This window comes from Myxine glutinosa, chromosome 1 (assembly GCF_964187855.1).
Source record: "Myxine glutinosa chromosome 1, kmMyxGlut1.1, whole genome shotgun sequence".
Taxonomy (NCBI): domain Eukaryota; kingdom Metazoa; phylum Chordata; class Myxini; order Myxiniformes; family Myxinidae; genus Myxine; species Myxine glutinosa.
In genome coordinates, this window is record NC_136261.1 from 275,917,700 (window position 1) to 275,942,965 (window position 25,266).

A 25,266-nucleotide genomic window follows, 5' to 3' on the forward strand; every position below is an offset into this window, starting at 1 on the left:
CGCCTGAACATCAATAACTTATTACATGTAGAGTCCCTGTCACGACAGCCGAATAGCTACCTATTCAGATCTACCTAGCTCTAGATGTTGCATTACCAAATTCATAACACAGCCCCCCCCCTGGAACCGTAGCTCCTGCAAGGTTCACCGCAGGGCTACCATTCCAGCCTTAACACTTACTGTCACACACTTAATTAACCTATGAAATAAATCAGGAAGGGCTGTGGGAAGTGAGTCGGACTACCTACCTACACTTCCTTAACATGCTGAACCCCTTAACCATCATGCAAGTATGTACATCTTCTTCGTTGTTCCTGTGGAGGGAGGAAACAACAACACACAACACTAACTTAACCACAAAACTTAACCATCTTTCCAAAACTCAAAACTCTAACCTTTGTACATACCCCGGTCTACAGACCGCGTCCCCCGGTGGATGCCACAAGACTCAACCTTACCTGCGGGGCCATCCCCAATGCATCCCCCTAAATTTCCTCGGGCCCTGTCCAGATGTTACAGGTGAGTGACACGGCTCGGTGGATTTCGCCCACATTCATGCTACACAGACCCCTTAACCACTCATTCTCATTCCATAGGTCATCAAGGCATTGCAAAAATCAACAAAGCACTTATTCCCAATACACCCCCTGCAGGACCATGGCATTGATGTCATTCACGTGTGTGTGCATTCCTCAACTAGGCAGCGGGGAGGTACCGCACAAAAAGATGGTGGGGGCGCATCAGGCTGTGGTGCCCGCAGTCCCAAAAACAAGTCAACCGACTTACAAATTCATTGCCCCCCCCCCCCCTTTACCTCTTGGCCCCGTGACAGCCCAACAGCCCCTTTCCGCCGTTACCTCGCCGGTGAGGGTCTCCACACACACCAGGCTCCTTTGCCTCCTGCTTTCACGCAGCAACACGGGTCACCGGGGGACTTCCTCACCCCGCGGCGCCCAACCAGACCCTCCACCGACGAGCTCCAATTTCCAGTTACCACCGGCTGCCAGGGGTAATTGCCGCAGAGGGGGGCCCGCAGGCATCGCTCCTCAGAGCTTGCTCTGTACCTGCGGACACACACACCTTCCCCACCCACAAGACCCCAAAACACACTTCCTCCCCCCGCTGCCATTCAATTCTCCACACAACTCAGCACAATTCAGTACAATTCATAGATGGTGTAAAAGGTGTTACAAGGCTTGCCATGGCCTGCCAATGTGAAATCCCATTCACAGTTCGAATCATTGAATCCTTACACATTTCCATTAGCACATTTCCAAAAAGCACAATTATCGCCCCTCATTATCTCCAATAATCATCACTCACTCTCCAGGTTCCACTCTCACGACCACATCAAAACACCTAACCACAACACAAAAACATACGCCACCCACAAGACACTGTGGCTCCCATTCCATCCCCTCACCGGCCATGTCATCACTCGCTCTCACCTCCCAACTCCAAATTACATGTCCCCAATTTCCCAAAGCAAATCCTGAAGCCTGGGACAGTACTCCTCAAAACACTCACCTCAAGTGCAGGTAGTTGCAGGTTGGTCAGATCCAAAGGTGCCATCCACCCATACAATTCCCAAAATTTCACATTGGGCCTACCAAATACTTCCAAATTTCTTTTTTGTCCCCACTACACTGGCAGGTATGTGGATCCGCATCCAACGGTGATCATCGCTACACAACTACCTGTGGCCACGACAGCTCTGCACCTCTACCGTGCAAGGGTCACCGGGACAAGGTGAGCAGTCAAAACGCCAACATGGCCCATGAGCGTCCATAAGGGTGCGACCCACCATCCCTCCTTCGGCCCCCCTGCGAGGAACACAGCTGCAGCAGCCCCAGCTGGCCAATGTGGTGAGCACCTGCTGCCACAACACACACTACCGCACACACCTCGGCCCTGGGGGGCACGGTCGCAGTGCGTGGCATCCCTACAGCCACGTCCCCTGCACCTCCCCATCATCCCCCAGTCCGACTACAGAACTGCAGCCCCCCAGTGCTCACCCACACTTGACCACACCAAGGTCCAGTCAACAGCCATGCTCCACCAGGAGACTCACCCAGAAGACATGGTCCACACACCTCGGACATGCACAGCACCACGTTGACCCTCAGGCTACACAACTGCATCCCCAGGATCCCGCGTCCCAAATATCAGCACAGTTGCCCCCGCAACCAGTTGAAAGCTGTGTCTTACTACCCTATTAATTTCATCACAGCCTCCAACACTTTGGTCTACACACCTGGATCAATAATGGCGTCACTGTACAGTGTCCACCATGGCATTTCAAAATCCACCCTTAAATTTCCATCTAACCCACAGATTACCCATGCCAAACATGTCACCTTTTACTAACCTCACCAAAGAAGGATGCTTTGCCATACACATGCCAGCCGAGCATGGCCCATATGCTCGGCTCGTTACACATCTCCCGATTCACATCCCCATAGCTCCCTTCCCAACCCGAGAGTCCATAAATCATAACGGAGCATCTGTGGAAGGTCACTCACACCATCACGTTCCACAGATGCCCCACTGGTTGTCCGGCAGGCTATCTCCATCCCTGTCCATTCGGTTTGACCCGCGTCCATCGACCAACCACCATGCCAGGTCACCGCATGCTGGTTGTCCCAGAGTCCCTGGAGGAGAGTGCCAGGCCGCATGCCCGGGTGGTCACCACATCAGTCCCAAGTTGGCCGTCCGCAGTGCCACCACCAAAGCGCGACCCACAACACCTCCCCCTAGTGGTCCTCAATATTTGCCATCCCAGGCTTGAGAAACCACCTCGGACCTCCCTGGAGGTCTTAACCCCCACCAGGGTCCGGTGACCCTGCCGGCCCGAGCCACCAGCTCGGACGGCGCCCCGATGGACAAGGGACGCCACACTCCACCAGACCCCCCCGTGGGACCCAGGTCGTACCTCGACACCCAAGGCTGGACCCCACGTCCAAATCTCGCCATCACAGCCCCCCAGCTGGCTGGCATACCCAAATTTTGAAAGGGGCAACTTTGGCCCGAGGCCATCACCCATGACCTCGCCATGTCCAGATCCCGCAGCCCGGGGACCAATCCCCACCATGGCTGCTCCAAATCAATTTCCCATTGTAATTTTATTTTAAATTTTCTTTTACAAATTTTCATTCCCACTGCCAAACCGCAGCTGCAGGGAACAACCTCTACCACCGGTTGTTCTGCCCCTCCCTGCAGTTGATCCAAATTCCCTACAGGGACCAAATCTCCAGAAGCTCTATCTCCCGATCCTCCAAGATCCAAATCCAGCCCGGAGCCAACACACTCCCCCAACTGGTTGTCCAATTTTGGAGCCTCTGTTTCCAAATAGCAGTGTACAGTGAGCGTCCCCTCGGTCATTCCAACCACCTCCTCGGACCAACTCACCTCATCACCCAGGCTCCTTTGGGCCTGAACAAGCTCTACCTCCATGGGACTGTCACAGGTCTCCAGCCGCTGGATCAAATCATCCTCATCACAAATCATTCCTGACCCCGCCAGGCTTTGATCAATATCCCCAATAAATACCTGGTCCGGCTCCATTGCACGGACCCCCACAAACTCTACCCCCTCTTGCTCCGCACCACCGCCCTGGTGCTGCGCAATTCCAAATTCATCCCCTGGTTGGGGTGTTGTGACATCCACACGGTCCCGATAAACAACCAGGCCAGAATGTGGGAAACATTCCCCATTACAACTCTCACATTCCAAATTTCCTTCCCCGCTCACCTGTGGACACTCCACGTTTACCTGCAGGCATTCCCCATCTACCTGTACACATTCTCCGCTCACCTGTGGACATTCCCCATCCACCTGTGCACCTGCGGTCTCCCCATCATCCCCCATTTTGTTTGCCAGCCCATCACTTTTAATACTCAATTTCCGCCATTCCCCATTCATTCGTTCATAGTGGGCCTTCAATAGATTGAATATGGTCTGGTAAGTTATAGGAGCCGTCTCTCCGGCGGGGGAAGTTCCAACGCTATCCTCCATTTCCCTTATTTCCGTCTCACTCCCGACGCTGACGGAGGCCTCGCTGCGTACTTCCATTTCGTCGACCTCCGACATCCGCTTTCCGGAAGATTGTTTCCCGCGCGCGTATTTATTTTAATAATTCCTGAAACAATTTAAATTTGACGAAGACGCGATATCGCGCTCCGTTTGCCCGATTGATTATTAAATTTCTCCGCCTCGACTATAAAAATTTTGCGTTCGAACGTCGGGCGCAATGTACGCCCGACCGTGTCGATGTCTCCCCGCGGACAAAAAAATTTGTCCGACCGTGTCGATGTCTCGCCGCGGACAAAAAAATTTGTCCGACGGGTTCAAATCCTACACTCCTGACACCACTTGTCGCGTGACTACCCTTGGTGAACACCGTAGGGTAACACGGATGACCGATTGCGAGACTTTACACTCCCGAGGCGAAAACTCAATGGCGGATTCAAGCTCAACACAAAGTTAAACGCGCGGGAGGCCAGACGCAACGAGCTCCACAGCCTTATCTATTAAAATGAAACACCCAGGAAACTGCGTTCAAATATGTACAGAAAATAATATAAGGATTTATTATTGAAAAGTAATAACAGTGAAAAAAACACGCGCCGGTAATACTAATAACTAAATCGGGACGTCCCCACACGACTGATATCAAACACAAAACGAGGGAGATTAATTACGAAAAGAACACGTCACGTCGTTCAAAATGTACGCGGATTCGGGCTTATCTGGTCTTTCGTCGTCTTTGTGGCTGCCGTCCAACACCGCTCCTTTCGGCCCGATCGCACACCTCGCTCCAAGTTCCACGGCCCTCTGCGTCCGCCTCCAAGCGCCACCAGGCCTCGTCGGTCCAACGGCCCACACACACCACGAGCTCCTTTGCTCCAACGGTCCACCGCAGGGCTGCACGAAGCAACCAAGACCAAGTGCCAACTGCCAACTGCAACGAGCTGTGGTCACGAATGTTCAACGAACCGTGTCCTGTGCCAACTCCGACGAACTGTGCAACGAACCGTGTCCGGTGCCAACTGCCACGAACTCTGGTACGGAACTGTAACAACGAACTCTGCGACTCAACTCTCTCAACTCTGGACTCCACTCGAACTGCCGAAATGGCGTCCGACCGTCGCCTATATTGGTGGCCGATGACGTCACATTGGCGCGCTCCTCAGCCAATCATAGCCTCCCAACTCGCCCAGGTCACGCCCTCTGCGGCATGCGACTCCTGACATCTCCCGTCCGTGACCCCGCGGTCCTGGTGTAACACGTGCCAGCGAGGTTGGTAGGCCTTTGAGGTGCGCAGGCGAGGTTTGTAGGCCTTGGAGGTGTAAACGGTGGCGGTGTATTGTGGCGGTGTTCTTGGCCTGGTGGTGCCCATTTATTACGAAGTCAATGTCAGGGAAAGGGAATTATTTAATGTTGCACTAAGGACCTAACTAATGTTTATGTGGTTTGCAGTGCCATAAAGGACAAAGGTTTGATTACTAGGTGATACTCACAGGGGCGTTACCTTTAATCCCTCACTATTTAACACTCGAATCTCCAGGTAGATCCACACTCATACATCTTACCCCGACAACCGCCTGAACATCAATAACTTATTACATGTAGAGTCCCTGTCACGACAGCCGAATAGCTACCTATTCAGATCTACCTAGCTCTAGATGTTGCATTACCAAATTCATAACAATATATACATATATATAGATATATATATACATATATATATATATATATAGATATATATATTGATATATAGATATATATATACATACATATATATATATATATATATATATATATATATATATATATATATATATATATATATATATATATATATATATATATATATATATATATATAGATAGATAGATGGATATAGATGGATATAGATAGATATAGATAGATATAGATAGATATATATATAGATAGATATATATATATAGATATATATAGATATATATATATATAGATATATATATATATATATATATATATAGATATATATATATATATACAGTCACGTGAAAAAGTAAGTACACCCCATGTAAAGTTTTGACTTTTTCAACATACAGCTATTTGAGCTTCATTTCAACAATATTGATAGATAAAGGTGATATAATATAACAAATATCATGAAACATTTACATTTTGTAGTCCATTGTATAATTTAAAGAAACATGAATGCAAATTTCGCATGTGGAAAAAGTAAGTACACCCCTACATTTATCACTACTTCAAATACCTAAAATTAGAATCAGGTGCACCAGCTCAGGTGCAAATGATTAGAACATCGTCAGAGAGGATCTTGGAGGATCCTGTCTTATTTAAACCTCAGACATTTAGTTTGGTTTGCGATTTGTTGTTGAAGTGTGCGGTGTCACCATGCCAAGATCAAAAGAGCTCTCTGAGGCCTTCAGAAAGAAGGTTATTTACACACATATTTGCCTTGCCCTGGAATAGACTGTGCCCAATTTTTAACTCTCTTGGCCCAAGGCCTCCATTATGACGTCATAGTTCGACAAGTGCAAAACTTCATCCAATCAAGATGCAATTTATTGAGCACCATGTCGGCATAAACTGGTGGAGGAAAAAAAATAATGATGACGTCATCGGTCACGTGGGTTGGCCGCCATCTTGGAAAAAAAACGAAAAACTTGATCCAAAATGTCCGATTTTTAAAAGTACATTCCGGCAAGTCCTCGTATCGGTCTCTGACCGATTTCTAGTTTATTACTTGCCGGAAAAGATTCCGGCAAGTATGTTGATCTGTTCGTTTGTTACTTGCCGGAAATAATTCCGGCAAGTATGTTGATCTGTTCGTTTGTTTGTCTGTCTGTCTGTCTGTTTGTCTGTTTGTCTGTCTGCAGCACTGCGTCTACACCGTTGCACGGAGAATCGCCAAACTTTGCACACATATTCGTCTTGCCCTGGAATAGACTGTGCCCAATTTATGACGTCATCGGTCACCTGGTTCGGCCGCCATCTTGGAAAAACCGAAAAACCTTGCACCTCTATATCTCCGAAAGTACTGAATAGAAAAAATTGAGACATGGCTCATTGTAAAGAACTCTCCATTGGGAATAAAACATGTTAATGATGACGTCATAGGTCACGTGTTTCGGCCGCCATCTTGGAAAAACCGAAAAACGTTGCGCCACTATATCTCCAAAAGTACTGAACAGAAAAAATTGAGACATGGCTCATTGTAAAGAACTCTCCATGGGGAATAAAATATATTAATGATGACGTCATCAGTCACGTGGTTCGGCCGCCATATTGGAAAAACCGAAAAAAATTTCACCGCTATATCTCCGAAAGTACTGAACAGAAAAAATTGAGACATGGCTCATTGCAAAGAACTCTCCATGGGGAATAAAATATGTTAATGATGACGTCATATGTCACTTGGTCGGCCGCCATCTTGGAAAAACGGCAAAACTTTGCTCCACTATATCTCCAAAAGTGCTCAACAGAAAAAATTGAGACATGGCTCATTGTAAAGAACTCTCCATGGGGAATAAAACATGTTAATGATGACGTCATCGGTCACGTGGTGCGGCCGCCATCTTGGAAAAACGGAAAAATTTTGCACCTCCATATCTCCGAAAGTGCTGAATAGAAAAGATTGAGACATGGCTCATTGGAAAGAACTCTCCATGGGGAATAAAATATGTTAATGATGACGTCATCAGTCCAGTGGTTCTGCCGCCATCTTGGAAAATCCGAAAAACTTTGCACCTCCATATCTCCGAAAATGCTGAATAGAAAAAATTGAGACATGGCTCGTTGGAAATAACTCTCCATGGGGAATAAAATATGTTAATGATGACGTCATCGGTCACGTGGTTCGGCCGCCATCTTGGAAAAGCTTTGCACCTCGATATCTCCGAAAGTGCTGAACAGAAAAAATTGAGACATGGCTCATTGTAAAGAACTCTCCATGGGGAATAAAATATGTTAATGATGATGTCATAGGTCACGTGGTTCGGCCGCCATCTTCGAAAAACCGAAAAACTTAGCAACTCTATATCTCCAAAAGTGCTGAATAGAACAAATTGAGACATGGCTCATTGTAAAGAACTCTCCATGGGGAATAAAATATGTTAATGATGGCGTCATCGGTCACGTGGTTCAGCCACCATATTTGTCCTAAATGGCCGATAAAAAAGTAAATTCCGGCAAGTCCTCGGTCTCTGACCGATTTTTCATCTGTCTGTTTGCAGCACTACATCTACACCATTGCACGTAGAATCGCCAAACGTTGCACACATATTTGTCTTGCCCTGGAATAGACTGTGCCCAATTGATGACGTCATCGGTCACGTGGTTCGTCCGCCATCTTGGAAAAACTTTGCACCTCTATATCTCCGAAAGTGCTGAGCAGAAAAAATTGAGACATGGCTCATTGTAAAGAACTCTCCATGGGGAATAAAATATGTTAATGATGATGTCATCGGTCACGTGGTTGGGCCGCCATCTTGGAAAAACCGAAAAACTTTGCACCTCCATATCTCCGAAAGTGCTGAATAGAAAAAATTGAGACGAGGCTCATTGTAAAGAACTCTCCATGGGGAATAAAATATGTTCATGATGACGTCATTGGTCACATGGTTCGGCCACCATATTTGTCCTAAACGGCCGATAAAAAAGTAAATTCCGGCAAGTCCTCGGTCTCTGACCGATTTTTCATCTGTATGTCTGTCTGTCTGTGAACAAGATATCTCAAAACGTTGTCGACGGATTCAAACAAAATTTGGCAGTGTGGTAGTGTATGTGGCAAGGACGAAATGATTAGATTTTGGTGAAGATCTGGATTCGGATCTGGCTAGTAGATGTTTTAAAGTGATTCTTCACCATGGAGAGATAGGGCTAAAACCGACATATAGCAAGATATCTCAAAAAGTTATGGACGGATTTGGACGAAACTTGGTGGAGAGGTTGTTCGTGTGACATGGACGAATCGATTCGATTTTGGTAAAGATCTGAATATGGATTCGGATACGATAATTATTTAATTTTAAAGTGATTCTTCACCATTGAGAGATCAGGCAAAACGCGATATATAACATGATATTTTAAAAAGTTGTGGACGGGTTATGACTAAACTTGGTGGACGAGTTATGACTAAACTTGGTGGACGAGTTGGTTAAGTGACGAGAACAAGCCGATTCGATTTTGGTTAAAGTCTGAATCCAGGTCTGGCCTATCAGTGGGATACAAAACATAAACTGTTCAGCCTGGCGGCGGTATTTTCTCTTCCGAGTGCCGTTCTAGTTTATAACAGAGTCGATGGGAAATTGAATTCTGACTTACAAACATCTGATTTAAGAACGATTATTTGGTATGCAACCTGATCATGCGTTTAGGACTTGCTGCATTGTAATGAAAATGGCCCAAGGAAGAAATGGAGGAATTAATTTTGGAGTAGATAGTTATCTCCTTACCCATCCATCCACTATGCTCCATCATCATCTCTAATGTCCCCTTTGTATTCTTTCCATACTTGATGAATGATAAGATTTAGTGATGAGGTGGGCGAAAGTCCGATGGAAGGCAATTAGATTAAGCTGTTGTCCTTTGGGTTTATTAATTTTTAAGTTATTTTAGCTTAACCCTTACCTTTTTGCTTTTCTTGTGAATAAATGTTTATGTTTGATTTTGGGATGAAATTGGGAGTGGTAGTACCTCTAAGAGGGAAACATTTCACACTCGTTGTAGTGGTTTTTGCTCATACTGGTCATCACCAGCACCCATCTCTTAGCTGTGGCTCCTAAAAGCTGTTGGCATGCAACAGCGGCCACACTCTGGTTACCTCTTCGACTAGTGAGCTAATAAACCAGGTGAGGGTAGCCGATTGGTCTTCTGCCCTTTGCGAGTTAGAGACTTGCTTGTCTGTCCATGCATGTGAAGACTGTTTCAGCGGATGGACGGAGGAGATCTGATGATTTCAAGGACCACAAAGGCGAGACAGCAAGGCAATATTCCACATCTGGAGGGGGTCGGCTGAAGTACTCGGGAACCGATGGCCAGAAACCCAGTTATCGGTAAATAAACCCTATGCCTTGAGGGTCGGCTTTTAAGTCAAACGTTAGGAGAAAGACACTCCAATACAAAACCTATGGCTTTGTGGTTGCTGCATTCATTTCAGCTCCCTGAGCCACCATGGACAAATGCTTACCAAAAGAATGGGATTCATTTGCGTGAGCTGATCGTCACTTTAAATAGACCTAGCACAGGCGGCAATAAAAGTCCTACAGTGATGGGCACTGGTGGCCGCAGTCTCAATCCTCCATGGAGGCTGCTCAGTAGAGGTCGTTTGATTGTTGACTTGAGACAACAACATCATCAGGCAGCATCCCAAGTGACGTAGCAGCCTTCTCAAGCGATAGCGATAGCGATAGCACTGCTCGCTCCGAATAGAGATGGATCTATAAAATGGGGCACAAACATTGCTTGCCTCAACTAAACCAGTTAGCTTATGGTAGCCAATAGGCATCTCCAACATGGTGCAAAATAAATAATAAATGGGAACAACAACAACAACATGCATTTTAAAGGCCATTTTCCCTGCTAGAGCGGGGGTTAGCCTTGCGGTCCCCATGACAATCTTCTCCATTTTGCCCTATTTTCTGCATCTCTCCTTGTTAACCCCCTTGCCCGCATTTCTTCTTCCACCATCTTTAGCCAAGTCTTTCTCGGTCTTCCCCGTCTTCTACTTCTTTCTACATTCATTTCCATCACTCTTCTCAACCAGTCACTTTCATCCTTCCTCAACACATGACCAAACCATCTCAACCTGTTCCTCTTCTGCTCAATAAATGGGAACAAAGAATAAAAAGACAAACATATTGAAATTTGCATGCTTGAATGTTCGCACAATGTCCGATTCAGCTTACTTCAATCACCCTGAAAGAGATTCGGCCCTCATAGCCATATAGTTCGCTCGGTTGAATATTGACATCGCAGCACTCGATGAAGTTTGCTTCGCCGAGCAGGGATCATTGATGGAACATGGGGTATGTTATACACTTTTCTGGTCAGGGAAAGACAAGGATGAATGATGCCTTTCAGGTGGTGGATTCATGAGAACTTCATTGCCAACAGGCTTCAGAACCTTGCCATTATTTTTTCTGATCGCCTCATATCCCTACGACTATCAATTAATAATAACCAGTTTGCTACTATTTTATCAGCATATGCTTCCTAACTTACCAGCTGATATAGTAACCAAAGAAGGCTTCTACCATGACCTGCCCAACCTCCTATTGATGATTGGCTCAAAGGACAAACTTATAATACTTGGGAATTTCAATGCAAGAGTTGGACGTGACCAAGAGCATTGGAAAGATGTATTGGGCGGACATGGCATTTACAACTGTAATGACAATGGCTGACACTTTCTGGAGTTCTGCACGGAGCATGAACTCGATATCACCAATTCCCTATTCCCCAGAAAGCTAGATTTAAGACCACCTGGTGGCATCCATGTTCAACGCAGTGGCGCTTACTGTATTATATTGTGGTGCGCCAACGGGACATGATGCATACCAGAGTTATGGCCAGTGCTGACTCCTACAATGATCATAGGTTGGTTTGAGCCAAAGTTTCCTTTAAAATCAAATCAGCACTCAAAATAAAAAGTCCACAAATAAGGAAACTCCAAGTACTCTGTTTACCATAAGTTAAAGCTGATTTACAGAGCCAGCTTGAAGACAGACTCTGCAGTCACCCACCTTTGGACAATTATATTAACCCAGAAAAGCAGTGGAAACAGTTCAAATCTATCCTCCAGGAAACAGCTGTAGAAGTGGTTGACTTTCCACCAGAAGAAACCAAGATTGGTTTGATGAGAATAATGTAGAAATTCAGGGAAATGTCTTCAAAAGAAACACTCCTGTCACAATAAATTACACTTGCATGCCCAATGACAAGGCTGCAAAAGCTTCATATAGGGGAACTTGCATCACTTTGCAAAACAACCTCTGAGTCATCCAAAACAACTAGTGGGCAGCACTCACTGAGAGGATGAATGTATATGCAGATATGGAAGATATGGATGCTTTTATGAAACCTTGAAATCTATGTGTGGACCCTTCCTACAAGATGTAGGCACCACTAAAATATTTGGATGGTATGACACTGCTCACAGAGTCCATCTTGTACCAATGGTCACAACACTTTGAGAGCCTATTTGGTGACCTGAAGATAGTGCAAAGATGTCCATCACAAGCATTTCCTAGAGGGAAGTGAAATTTGAGCTGGATGAACCACCAATCTGTGAAGAGATGACTAGATAGGATCCCAGCCGAGGTCTTGTAAGCAGGGAGGAGATATACCTCTTGATAGGTTTGCAAATTTGTTTATAGCATGTGCTGGAAGAAAGCGACAGTGCCTCAGGATTTTTGTGATGCAGTAAGTGTGTCCCTCTATAAGAATAAAGGAGACAAGTGACTATTCAAATTATAGATACATCACCTTACTCTCCATTGCCAGCAAAATCATAGCCATCGTGCTTTTAAACAGACTTGTCCCGACAATCACTGAAGAAAGCCTCCCTGAAAGTCAATGTGAATTCAGACCCAATAGGGGAACTGCAGGCATGATCTTTGTGCTGCAACAGATCCACGAGAAAAATAGAGAGCAGAATATGGACCTGCACCTTACTTTCACGAAGACGTTCGATACAGTCAGGATGGACTCTGGAGTATACTATCTAGACTGGGGTGCCCTCCAAGGTTTCTCACCATTCTCCAACAACTGCATGAAGGTCAGAAAGGTGAAGTCCTCAGTAACTGCATGAAGGTCCTCAGTTAGTAATAATGGTGTGTTAATTTTGACTTAGGTAAACTTTGTCATTTTGTCACCTACCCTAAATATGTCATTTTAATTATCGGACATTCCAAGTGCAAGACTTTTAACAGTTGATGAGGATAATTTGGTGGTAAATGGCATTCGTAGTTGAGTTATTTAAGTTTGAGTTGTTCTTTAACTTTTTTTCTGTTTTTTAGAATTACAGTGGAATTCTGTTTAAATTATTTAAGCATGAAGATTATGTTTTTGTACATTTTAAAGATGCATTTATTTTAACTGTTTTATGAATAGTTAGTGTAACTGGTAGAATCTAACCTTTTTTGCTTTGTTTTTGTTTTGATTTTATAGAGAGACTTTTGGAGCCAATGAGGAAGTTCTCCTGCACAAGATGCACTCAGTCATTTCACTCAGAAGTGTACCTTGAAATGCACATGAAGAGGCATCCTCAAAACCCATCTTATAAGAAGCATAAGTGCACTTACTGCCATTATAGTAGCGATTCTGCTACTAATTTGCGAACACACACAAGGATTCATACTGGTGAGCGCCCATACAAATGTTCTACCTGTGGCAAAACATTTGCTCAGCTGGGACATGTCCAAGAACACGAGTTCAACCATACTGGGGAGCGCCCATATAAGTGCTCAGTGTGTGGGAAATCATTTGTCTCATCACGCCGCCAAAAGAGGCACATGGTAATTCATACTCAACGAGATTGTTCTTTTAAATGTTTTGTTTGTGAAAAGGCATTTACACAGCTAGATTATTTGCAGAAGCACATGAATAGTCACATCAATGCCAATACTACCCCATGTAAGTGCACCATCTGTGACAAGACTTTTACCGAAGCAGGAAGTGTTCTTCGACACATGAAGGTTCATACCCGTGAACGCCCTTACAGTTGCACTGTGTGTGGGAAATCGTTCACGGCAGCAGCAAGTGCTCGTACACACATGTTGGTCCACACTGGTGAGCGCCCATACAAATGCACTGTTTGTGATAAGGAATTTACTCGAGAATCGGGCCTTCGCAGGCACTTAAAAACTCACACTGGGGAACGACCGTTTAAGTGTTGTGTTTGTGGAAAAGCTTTTTCGATATCAAAGTTTCTGAAAACACACATGAGGATTCATACTGGAGAAAGGCCATACACATGCCATGTTTGTGGAAAGACATTTTCTCAAAGTGCACATGTTAGGACACATATGAAGGTTCACACTGGTGAGCGGCCATACAAGTGTACAATTTGTGGCAAAGGTTTTGCTCAAACATCACACGTTCATACACATCGGAGTGTTCATACTGGAGAACGTCCGCATAAATGTTCTGAGTGTGGAAAAGCATTTGTGATGTTATCCGATGTTCGCAAACACATGCTTGTTCATACTCGAGAGCGAAAAAAGAAAAACAAAGGAAGCAAAATTGAAACCATTCAGTGAAAGCCCACTACTGTATCAAAATAACAAATTGACCAAAGAACTGCTATGGAGAACACACTGAGCATTCAAAAAACTGACATCAAGAACATCTCCGCTAAGTTAAATCAATATTAATATCACACGTTTTACACCAAAGTATGAAAAGATAACATTACAGCTAAAACTCCTTAAACATTAATTTCTCCAAAGATATAAAAATGCAACTTGGACAAGATAAGTGTGCCAAATGCACGTTGATAGCAGCTTAAGCAACAATAAAAAGTGATTAGAACAATGGAAGAGCTAGAAAATTGAATATTTACAAATAAATACTTTTATGGGTAGAATTGTACAACCAACTTTGCCACAAACAAATCTGTAAAGCGATTGTCAAGGAATGCCCGCACAAATTACAGTATGGCTAATCCAGAAAAATACCTCTCCCCAAGAAACAAAATTTAAACTATAAAGTAGCTAATAGACCCTGGTGTTGGGCTAGCGGCTAGGGTGCCAGCTTAGGATCCTAGGATCCTGGGTTCGAATCCCGGTCGATCGCTGAATTAACGCCAGGGGGGTTGACTCAGCCTGTCATCCTTCCGAGGTCGGCTAATTGAGTACCAGTTCACTGGTAATTCCCTGTTTGTCGTAAAAAGGCGACAAAAAGGGTTGGCGGCAGGAAGGGCATCCGGCCGTAAAACATTGCTTCAAAAAGGGGACCAAAAAACAACAACAACCACGGTCCCCGAAAAAGGCCAACCCCCACTTGCGGGGAAAAATGGCCTCTAAAGGTGTTTTTTTGTTTGTTTGTTTGTTTTTTAAACTAGCTAATCATGCTGGTGCTCCAATAGAGTTTTTGGATAGTTCCAATATGAACTAGAACGTCACTCGGTAGAGCGCATACCTCCGCCAAGTTGAACAGTTTACGTTTTATATCCCACTGATAGGCCAGATCTGGATCCAGACCTGAACCAAAATATAATGGGCTTGTTTCTGTCACCTACCCACCTCATCCACCAACTTTTGTCACAACCCATACACAACATTTTCAAAAACCTCTCAATGGTGAAGAATCACTTTAAAAAATGATAGCATCCAGATCTTCACAATAATCTAATCAATTTGTCCTTGTCACACACCCAACCTGTCCACCAGGTTTTGTCCGAATCCGTCCATAACTTTTTTGAGATATCGTGCTATATGTCGGTTTTTAGCCCATTCATTCAATGGTGAAGAATCACTTTAAAACATTTAAAAATTTGGATCCGGATCCAGATTTCGATCTTCACCTTAATATAATCAATTCTTTCTTGTCACAAACCCAACCTCTCCAACAAGTTTTGTCCAAATCCGTACGTAACTTTTTGAGATATCCTGCTCATAAACAGACAGACAAAACAAACCTGGGTGAATACATGACCTCCATCCACCTTCGGTGGCAGAGGGAGCAATGGTAACTAGAACGGCACTCGGTAGAGAGCATACCTCCGCCATACCTCGGCCAGACTGAACAGTTCACGTTTTGTATCCCACTGATAGACTGGATTTGGATTTTAACCCAAAAGCTAATCGACTTGGTCTTGTTACCGAACCAACTCATTCCCCAAGTTTAGTCATAACTCGTCCACATCTTTTTTAAATATCATGTTATTTATCGCTTTTTGCCATATCTCTCAATGATGAAGAATCACTTTAAAAATTAAATAATGCTTGGATCCGCATCCATATTCAGATCTTCACCGAAATCGAATCAATTTGTCCTTCTCACAAACCCAACCTGTCCACCAGGTTTTGTCCAAATCTGTCCATAAGTTTTTGAGATATAGTGCTATCTATCAGTTTTAGCCCGATCACTCAATGGTGAAGAATCACTTTTACAATTATCTGATCCGGATCCGGATTTGAATGTTCAAAATTGAGTCAACTATTTCTTGTCACATCCACAACCTCTCCACCAAGTTTCGTCCAAATCCATCCACAACTTTTTGAGATATCCTGCTATATATAATTGTTGGCACTATATCAACCAATGGTGAAGATTCCCTTAAAAATTGTACTAGCCGGATCCGGATGTTCACCAAAATCTAATCATTTCGTCCTTGTCACATACGCTACATCTCTGCCAAATTTCGTCCGAATCCGTCCACAACTTTTTGAGATATCTTGTTCACAGACAAACAGACAGACATGGGGTGAAAACATAACCTCCATCCACCTTCCGTGATTGAGGTAACAAGTAGAAATCAATCAATTGGATTACAAAACAAGGGCTGCTGTTTATCCAAAAATATTCTATGAAATAAGATTATCTGTGGAGACATTAAGGAGGCGATGGCCTCATGGAGTTGAATCGAGTGCATCGAACAACCTTGCTTATTTAAATCCGATTAAACTGGCTCCACCACATTTGGTGATATTGCTATATTTGTGCCATGCTTTCAATCAGTAATGCCTGCAGCCAATGATTATATTCTAATATTAATCACCCGAAGTTAAACTGAGTGAAAGAGAAAGCCAACAGAAATAAACATTATTCAGGTAAAAAAAAAAACATTCGTAATCAGAACGGTTTCTCACAGCAGCTTTCTTTTTTCAATTCTACTTCATCTTTAATATGGACCCAAGTCCACAAATCCTCCTAAATTCTGAGCCGAGTGGGGACAGATTATTATTATTGCCAATAACCATCACAATTTTATTTTGTCAATAAGCAAATCTAACCATCACCATAACAAACTGCATCGAGATAATCGTCACATGTTTATTCTTCTTTTTCTTTAGTATTCGGCACATAGCTGCGGGTAGCATCACTTGCTGTGGTGCAGCAATGCCGTTTGTAGGTTGGAGCAGGAATTTACAATTTGTTCAGGGTGTCTGCGATAACTCGCCTACTCTTTGCAAAGGACACCGTGGGATCTTTCACGTACAACAACTAATGCTGGCAGACAGGACGCCCCGTTTAACGTCCATCCGAGGGACGGAACAAACATTGAATTGGCCTGCCTGCAAAACACCAGGATAACAGTTTATAGCTGGGCTGAGGTTCAAACCCAGGCTGGACAAGTCCAAATGTTTATTATCTATGTATATATATTTATATATGGGAGCGTACACTGGATCAGCATGTCGCTGCATCCTTGGACGACTCCTCAGCACCATCCCAACACACCACTGTGTGTGCTACGGAATGAGGTGTTTTTACGGCGGCCGGAGTGCAAATCTTGCCACCAACCTCCTTGAGAGAGGACCCAGTGCCGTGGTACTCATTTCGTCCACCTCGGAAGGATGACAGGCTGAGTCAACCCCACCTGGTATTAATTCAACAGCTGAATGGGATTCAAACTCAGGACCTTAGGATCCCAAGCCCACTGTCCTAATGTGTTTATTAACCTTGATTTTATTATGATCGGCCTCAAAAGTGGCAATTACTTGCATTAGGCACAGAATGCATGAATGTACAGTATTCTCAAAACCAACATACAACTTAAAGTACTCCAGTGTCCTTCCCCAAGGTGCCACCTTCCAGGGGCTGGTGGGATCGCTCGGCGATCTCATACTCGCCTTTGAGCTATCAAGTCTGAGTGTGATTCTCAACCTAATTACTCATATAAACTGTCACCGTGGTGCTTTGCATGTAGGGCATTACATCAACGAGTGTGCTGTCTATAAAATGGGATTACAAGAATAAGCTATTGTGTGCCATCCAGCTTTATAAGGTGCTTGGCAAACAGTCTACAACCAGGAACAAAACCTGCTCCACTACCATGGTAATTGGCCACCAAAGGCAGTCAGCCCAGAGATGGACCCGACAGAAAATTGAGCTGCCATCTTCCTGCCTTTCTTTCCTAATGAATTTGTATTTTAAAAATTGGAGTGAAAAATTGTAGAACCTCTTCTTATTTTCTGTAAGAAGGACTTTTATTGCCAATGAGCATGGCACAGTCGGTCTTTTCCCAACTTGTGCAAAAGGAGAATACCGCTCATGTAAATAGTGTGTCCCAAAGCTCTGATCTTGAGGGTATGATTGTGGCACTTAATTATTGTGCTTTTCGTCTTCGTATTTTTTACCAGTTCACCCTGTCCACCCAATCTGCATCCCTAATAAACATTCAAATAAAATTATGTTTAACTCGTCACTATTATGGTTGTATGTATTCGAGTAATTGTAAATGAGTTGTAGCATCCATCGATGATGCAAGGTTCAAGGGAGGTTTTGAGTCACAATAACCTTTTGGATTTCACTTTGTTGGTTTCCTCAAAATATGAACTTTTTCCTTTTTTTTTCTTTTTCTTACAATATAGTTAATACTTTATTTCTGGGACAAACTTACATTATCATACAATTGTTTTTAGAGATATTGAAGTACAGATTCTGTACGACAAATACATGAGATTTTGGATTCTGTTTTGTGGAAATTGGTATTTAAGGATCGAAAGTTATTTTGCACTCCCTGCACCCATTTCTCATATTCAAGATGGTTAACCCTCCCGTCCCTTCCCCAAATACTCCTCCCCACTGTCCAGGTTCTTCATCTTTCATTTTCTGGATCTATACGTCATTTACTCGTTTCACAGAACTACCTGTGATTGCACCATTTTTGGTATATACAGCTCTACAGAAGTTCTAGTCAAGTTAATCTGTGGTTTAACCCGAGACAAATTGCAAAGTAATTTATTTTTACTGCAACAAATGCAGGAATACCATTAAACTAACGTTTAAAAATGCAGAAAAATATACCTGGTGGAACATGGTTTACTTATATTTTAAAATATTGATGCTGTGCAACAGTTACATTCATATCAGCGCACCACAGATACTCAGGACTCCCAGATATGGGATCCAGCCTCTCATGGTTCATCGTCAGATACTCCAGAGAATATCCAAGGAAATAATAAAATTCCAATGTCACTGGTGGATGAAGATTTGAACAGAGCAGCTAACCTGTATGATCAATTGATGAGTGGTGAAGTCACATCAGATATGATATATTTGGATGGTTTTCTTGGCAAAGTACAGCATAAACTAGAACATCACTCAGTAGAGCGCATACTGCCGCCAGGCTGAACAATTTACGTTTTGTATTGGCCGAATTGGGATCTGGATCTTCACCAACAACAACAACAACATGCATTTTAAAGCCATTTTCCCTGCTAGAGCATGGAATTTTCCCTGCCAGCGCATTTCCCTGCCAGCATTTTCCCTGCCAGCGCAGCCTTGCGGTCCCCATGACAATCTTCTCCATTTTGCCCTATTTTCTGCATCTCTCCTTGTTAACCCCTTGCCCGCATTTCTTCTTCCACCATCTTTAGCCAAGTCTTTTTCGGTCTTCCCCGTCCTCTACTTCCTTCGACATTCATTTCCATCACTCTTCTCAACCAGTCACTTTCATCCTTCCTCAACACATGACCAAACCATCTCAACCTGTTCCTCTTCACAGCATCAATCACAGGCTCTATTCCCATCATCTTTCGCAATTCATAATTTGTCTTCCTCTCTCTCAACGATACTCCGCACATCCATCGAACCATTCGCATTTCCACCCTTTGTTGCTGCTCTGCGTTCATTACCCATGTCTCGCTCCCATAAATCATAACACTTCTCACACATGCAGCATACACCTTTCCCTTCAGCTTCAACGACACTCCCCTCCTCATCAGCACGCCACTCAGTTCCCGAAACTTCTTCCATGCACATCTCACTCTAGCAACCGTTGCCGAGTCTGATCCACCTTCTCCATTCAGCATGTCTCCGAGGCAGCAAAATGTTTTCACACATTCCAGCTTCACGCCGTCTCCAAGATCCAACTCAACATTTCCTCCATCTGCAGCTCCCTCTGTGCACACCTTACATTTGAATGTAGCTGCCACACTGGTTAATGACCCTCTCAGACCACTACATTTTTGATGAACCCACTCAGCGCACATTGTACATTGAATGGAGTTCACTCCGACACCCTTCCTACACACAGCACAGGGCCACTTCCCAGTTCTTTCCACCTCACCACATGCTTTAACACTTGCCATCACCTTCGTCTTTCCGATATTCACCTTCAGACCTTTTGTCTCCATACATTCCTTCCACTTGTTCATCTTTTCCTTCAGTCCATCCATACTTTCCGCAATCAACACCAGATCATCTGCATACAACAACTCCCACGGTAAACCCTCCTTTACATTCTGAGCCAGCACCTCCATCACAGCTACAAATAGTAGTGGACTAAGTACCGACCCCTGATGCACTCCCACCTTCACCTCAAACTCACCACTGTTCCCGTCCTTCGTCCTTACAGCTGTGCGCGCTCTATTGAACATTGCCATCACTGCTCTGATGAACCATTCCTCCACTCCTAACTTCCTCAATGCCCATGTCAATACTTTGCATTGAACCCTATCGAATGCTTTCTCCAGATCAACAAACCCAAGAAACAACTTCTTCCTCTTCTCCATGTACTTCTCCTGCAACTGCCTCACAATGAAAAGCGCGTCTGTCGTTCCTCTTCCTGGCATAAATCCAAGCTGCATTTCGTCGATCTTCACTTTCTTCCTTAACCTCCTCTCCAACACCCTTTCCAATACCTTCATTCCATGCTCCAATAACTTTATCGCTCGGTACGAGCCACACTCCAGCGGGTCACCTTTCCCCTTGTATAGAGGGACGAGGGTACTCAGTTCCCAATCCACTGGAATGTGGCCTTCTTTCACCACCAGATTACAGATCTCGGTCATTCTCTTCACACCTCAACTTCCTGCTGCCTTCAACATATCTCCCACAACTCCCGTCGGCCCTCCCGCTTTTCTACTCTTCATTGCTTTTATCGCTTCTTCAACTTCCTTCTCAGTTATCTTCTCTGCCGGTCCTAAAACTGGGTTACTCTCTTTGTTTCCATCCCATTCATTCTCTATTCAACAGCATTTCCATATATCTTTTCCATCTTCCTTTAATTCCATCTGGGTCCACAATGATTTGTCCCACTTCATCCTTCAAGCAACTCACCCCCATCACATCACACCTCTCTTTCGCTATCTGCTTTGCAATCCTGAATACTGCTCTCTGACCCTCTTCCAAATCCGAGCGTTCTCCGAACATTTTCCTACATGCCTCCTGCACCTTTGCTACCTCTTTCTTTGCAGCCTTCTTGGCTGCCTTATAACTTTCATGCTCTGCTGTTTCTGCTCCCGTACCCTTCGCCTTCTGCCACTCCTTGAACTTCTTCCTATTCTCGTCAATCCTCTTTCCAACTTCATCATCCCACCACCATGTATCCTAGTGCCTCGTGGTCCTTTTGTCCATCCACATACCTCACCAATGGCTCCCAACAGACTAGCTTTCATTGACATCCAACCACTTTCAAGCTCAACCACATCATCCTCTACCCTACTCAGCCTCTCTTTTAATGCCTCCCTTACTGTCACCTCTTTCAACCTCCACACCTTCATTCTCGGTTGGTACTTCACCCGCCGAGCTCTCCTCGCACATTTCACCCTTATGTCGCAGACAACCAAGTGGTGCTGTGAAACAGCCTCCGCCCCCGGGATCACCTTTGTGTCCTGGAGGTGCCCCCTATCTCGCCTACGCACCATCAGGTAGTCAACGGTTGTCATCGACCCACCTGACGTGTATGTAACAAGCTTATTATCCTCTTTCTGGAACTGAGTATTACAAATCAGCAAACTCCAAAATCCTTTCACCTTCTCCATTTCTCATCTTCTCCACTTCTCCACTTCTCCATTTTTGGGGGGGGGGAGGGCGGCGTCGGCATCGCGGCTGCGGGGGCCCCTTCAGCACTACGCCACGGCGGCCCGGTCAGCACTACGCCACAGCGGCCTGGTCAGCACCACACCAAGTCGGCCCGGTCAGCACCACACCACGTCCGCCCGGTCAGCACCACACCACCTCGGCCCGGTCAGCACCACACCACGTCGGCCCCGTCAGCACCACACCACGTCCGCCCGGTCAGCACCACACCACGGCGGCCCGGTCAGCACCACACCACGGCGGCCCGGTCAGCACCACACCACGGCGGCCCGGTCAGCACCACACCGCGGCGGCCCGGTCAGCACCACACCGTGTCGGCCCGGTCAGCACCACACCGCGTCGGCCCGGTCAGCACCACACCACGTCGGCCCGGTCAGCACCACACCACACCACGTCGGCCCGGTCAGCACCACACCACACCACGACGGCCCGGTCAGCACCACACCACGTCGGCCCGGTCAGCACCACACCACGTCGGCCCGGTCAGCACCACACCACGTCTGCCCGGTCAGCACCACACCACGTCGGCCCGGTCAGCACCACACCACGTCGGCCCGGTCAGGCTCCGAAACAGCTCCGGTTGGTGCGAACCACTCGGTCAATGGCGCAAACCAGGTCCCGACACGCCCTTGCTCGCTTGGCCCCGATGAAGGCCTCGCTGGGTGTTCTCCAAACAGGGGCAAAATCGCCCAAGCCGCGTTGGATTTCGGCAGCGGAAGCCTTGCTCGCTCGGCCCCGATGAAGGCCTCGCTTGGGTGTTCTCCAAACAGGGGCAGAATCGCCCAAGCCACGCTGGATTTCGGCAGCGGAAGCCTTGCTCGCTCGGCCCCGATGAAGGCCTCGCTTGGGTGTTCTCCAAACAGGGGCAAAATCGCCCAAGCCACGCTGGATTTTGGCAGCGGAAGCCTTGCTCGCTCGGCCCCGATGAAGGCCTCGCTGGGTGTTCTCCAAACAGGGGCAGAATTGCCCAAGCCGCGCTGGATTTCGGCGGCGGAAAGCAGCCACGAAGCGACGATATTCGGTCGGCTGTAATGCGAACACCATGGCGGCCCGGTCAGCACCACACCTTGGGTTGCACAGGCAACTCCTGCGTACTCTGCAGTCGAGCTCACACCTGGAACACGGTATCGAATCGTCGTAGCAACGGCACGGCCAATCCGCGCAGGCTGCACGCCGCCATGGCCATCCTGCACCTGGATCTTCACCGAAGTACAATAAATTGGTTCTTGTCACACACCCAACCTGTCCACCAGGTTTTGTCCGAATCCATACATAACTTTTTGAGGCATCATGCTATATATCTTTTTTGGCCCTATCTCTCAATGGCGAAGAATCACTTAAAATTATATTATCCGGATCTTCACCAAGATCTAATCGATTCATCGTTGTCATACACCCAGCCTCTCCACCAGGTTTCATCCAAATCAGTAAATAAGTTTTTTAGATATCCTGCTCACAGACAGACAAACAGGGGTGAAAACGTAACCTCCATCCACATTCCGTGGCGGAGGTAACTACGAGAATTGAAGGGTTCCTTGTCGTAGTGCACGTCTTTGGATCCAATATACAGAGATGATTGATTTACTTTGCCAGTTCATCAAGGCAGAGAGGAAAGGGAACTGGTATCTTTAGTTGACTTGAAGTCTCTCAAAGACATGTTGCCGTCCGTACTTTGCCACTGCTGGATACAACATGTTCACTAAACCAGTTCTGAATTTATCATGATCACAAATGCATAGAAAGGAGATAATTTTTTACTATGTTTGACTGCCAGTCAAATAAAATTGAAAATAATTCCAAACAGGAAACCTACTGTTTTTAAGGACGTCATAAAGGACACAAACAACAGGCACAAAGAACTGTAACATATTAAATACGGTGGTATAAAAGACGCTGCATCATCGGCAGTAAACGTCCCAAAAAACTTTTTCCCACAACCTTTAAAACCTTTATTTTATTTCAATTGAATTATATACTTGAATACTTGAATTATATACAACACAAATCGCCTTCTTGGCACCTTCCAAAACCTCCCGTTTAGCAATACTTAGACAAAATATTATGGCATTTCACGTCATCCTGACAAATCAAATTTTCTGTTCGCAGACCCCGCCCATGTCCTTGTTTCTCAAGGCTTTGTGGGGTAAGGTGTTTTATGAACTCCCTTACCGAGAATGGCTTTATGCCTTGTTCAGAGCGATTTCCATTAAATAAAAATAAGCAAATGATTCAGCTTGAAACAGCCAAAACAGTCATTTTCATTCTATTCAAACCAGGCTACTATGTTATTCATAGGAGTGACCGTTACTGGGCTGGATTGTCATCAGACCTAGTTATTGAGCATGTATTAATGAGAAATATGAAAACAACAGGAGGACTTAACCGTGGCCAAAGAATCAGTGAGTTTCAGCATTCACAATGGCTGCTATCAATGCCAGCTTGTTCTAATGTAGAAAGTGCCATTTACTTTTTACTAACACAGATTAGGCTGTTAAAAAAAACTAACACAGATGTTTTACTAACACAGATACTCACTAACACAGATTTTGTAACAAGTGATCAACCCAAGAGAAACGAGATGACAAAGACACTGTGCAACTTCTTTGTTTCCTAATGGACAGGACATCCTTTTAGCTCAGATTAGTCCCTGCGAAACATTGCCTCTGGTTTTACAGCTGATGAAACTGAATGCTGATAATGCAAAGGAAGTTCGCAAAAAATTATTTTTGAGTCAGAGTTGTTGCAGTGTCATCGAACATACTTTCAGGAAGAAAGATCAAGTTGTCACTATAAGTCACAAGTCTTCTACTAAGGCGGATGGTGAGTCAATACATGTAGGTCCGAAGCTGCTGTTTCAATGGTTGGTTACAACTGCAAGTGGTGTTGCTGAAAACATTGCAAGCATCTTCAAAAACTAACTTTATACCCCCACCATCTTCTCTATTTGAACCATATGGACTACTAGGACAGGCCAATAACCTTTTACATGCCGAACAAATGTGGACTATGGGGGAAAAAGGACAAATGTCCGTACAATCGGTGGAAGAAATGTATGTAATAGATGGCGCATCACTTCTTCAACGACTCCTGTGGCTGAGAAATTCAACTTTCACTGCTGTACGTGGACTATGTTCAAAGGAAATACTCGGACTCCAATTGTTGTCTTTGATAGCTATGAGGCCGGCCCAACCACAAATGATGTTACACAGCTAAGCCATTCAGAAGGTGTTGTTGGTGTTCAGGTTAACTTTGTTGAAG

General features: G+C 45.1%; 1 protein-coding gene across 6 annotated transcripts in view; it reads left to right on the top strand.

The window, feature by feature from the left end:
* Nucleotides 1-25,266, top strand: part of LOC137413669 (uncharacterized) — a 108,937-nt gene that overhangs the window by 76,027 nt on the left and 7,644 nt on the right. For 4 of the 6 annotated variants that reach the window (XM_068099107.2, XM_068099110.2, XM_068099108.2 and 1 more), the window contains exon 6: nucleotides 13,186-18,374. In XM_068099107.2, the coding sequence (XP_067955208.2) occupies nucleotides 13,186-14,276 (1,091 nt within the window). In that variant the 3' untranslated portion in view covers nucleotides 14,277-18,374. Of the gene's footprint in view, nucleotides 1-13,185; nucleotides 18,375-25,266 lie in introns of those variants that run through there. The other 2 variants (XM_078765952.1, XM_078765957.1) reach the window with 2 other exon arrangements.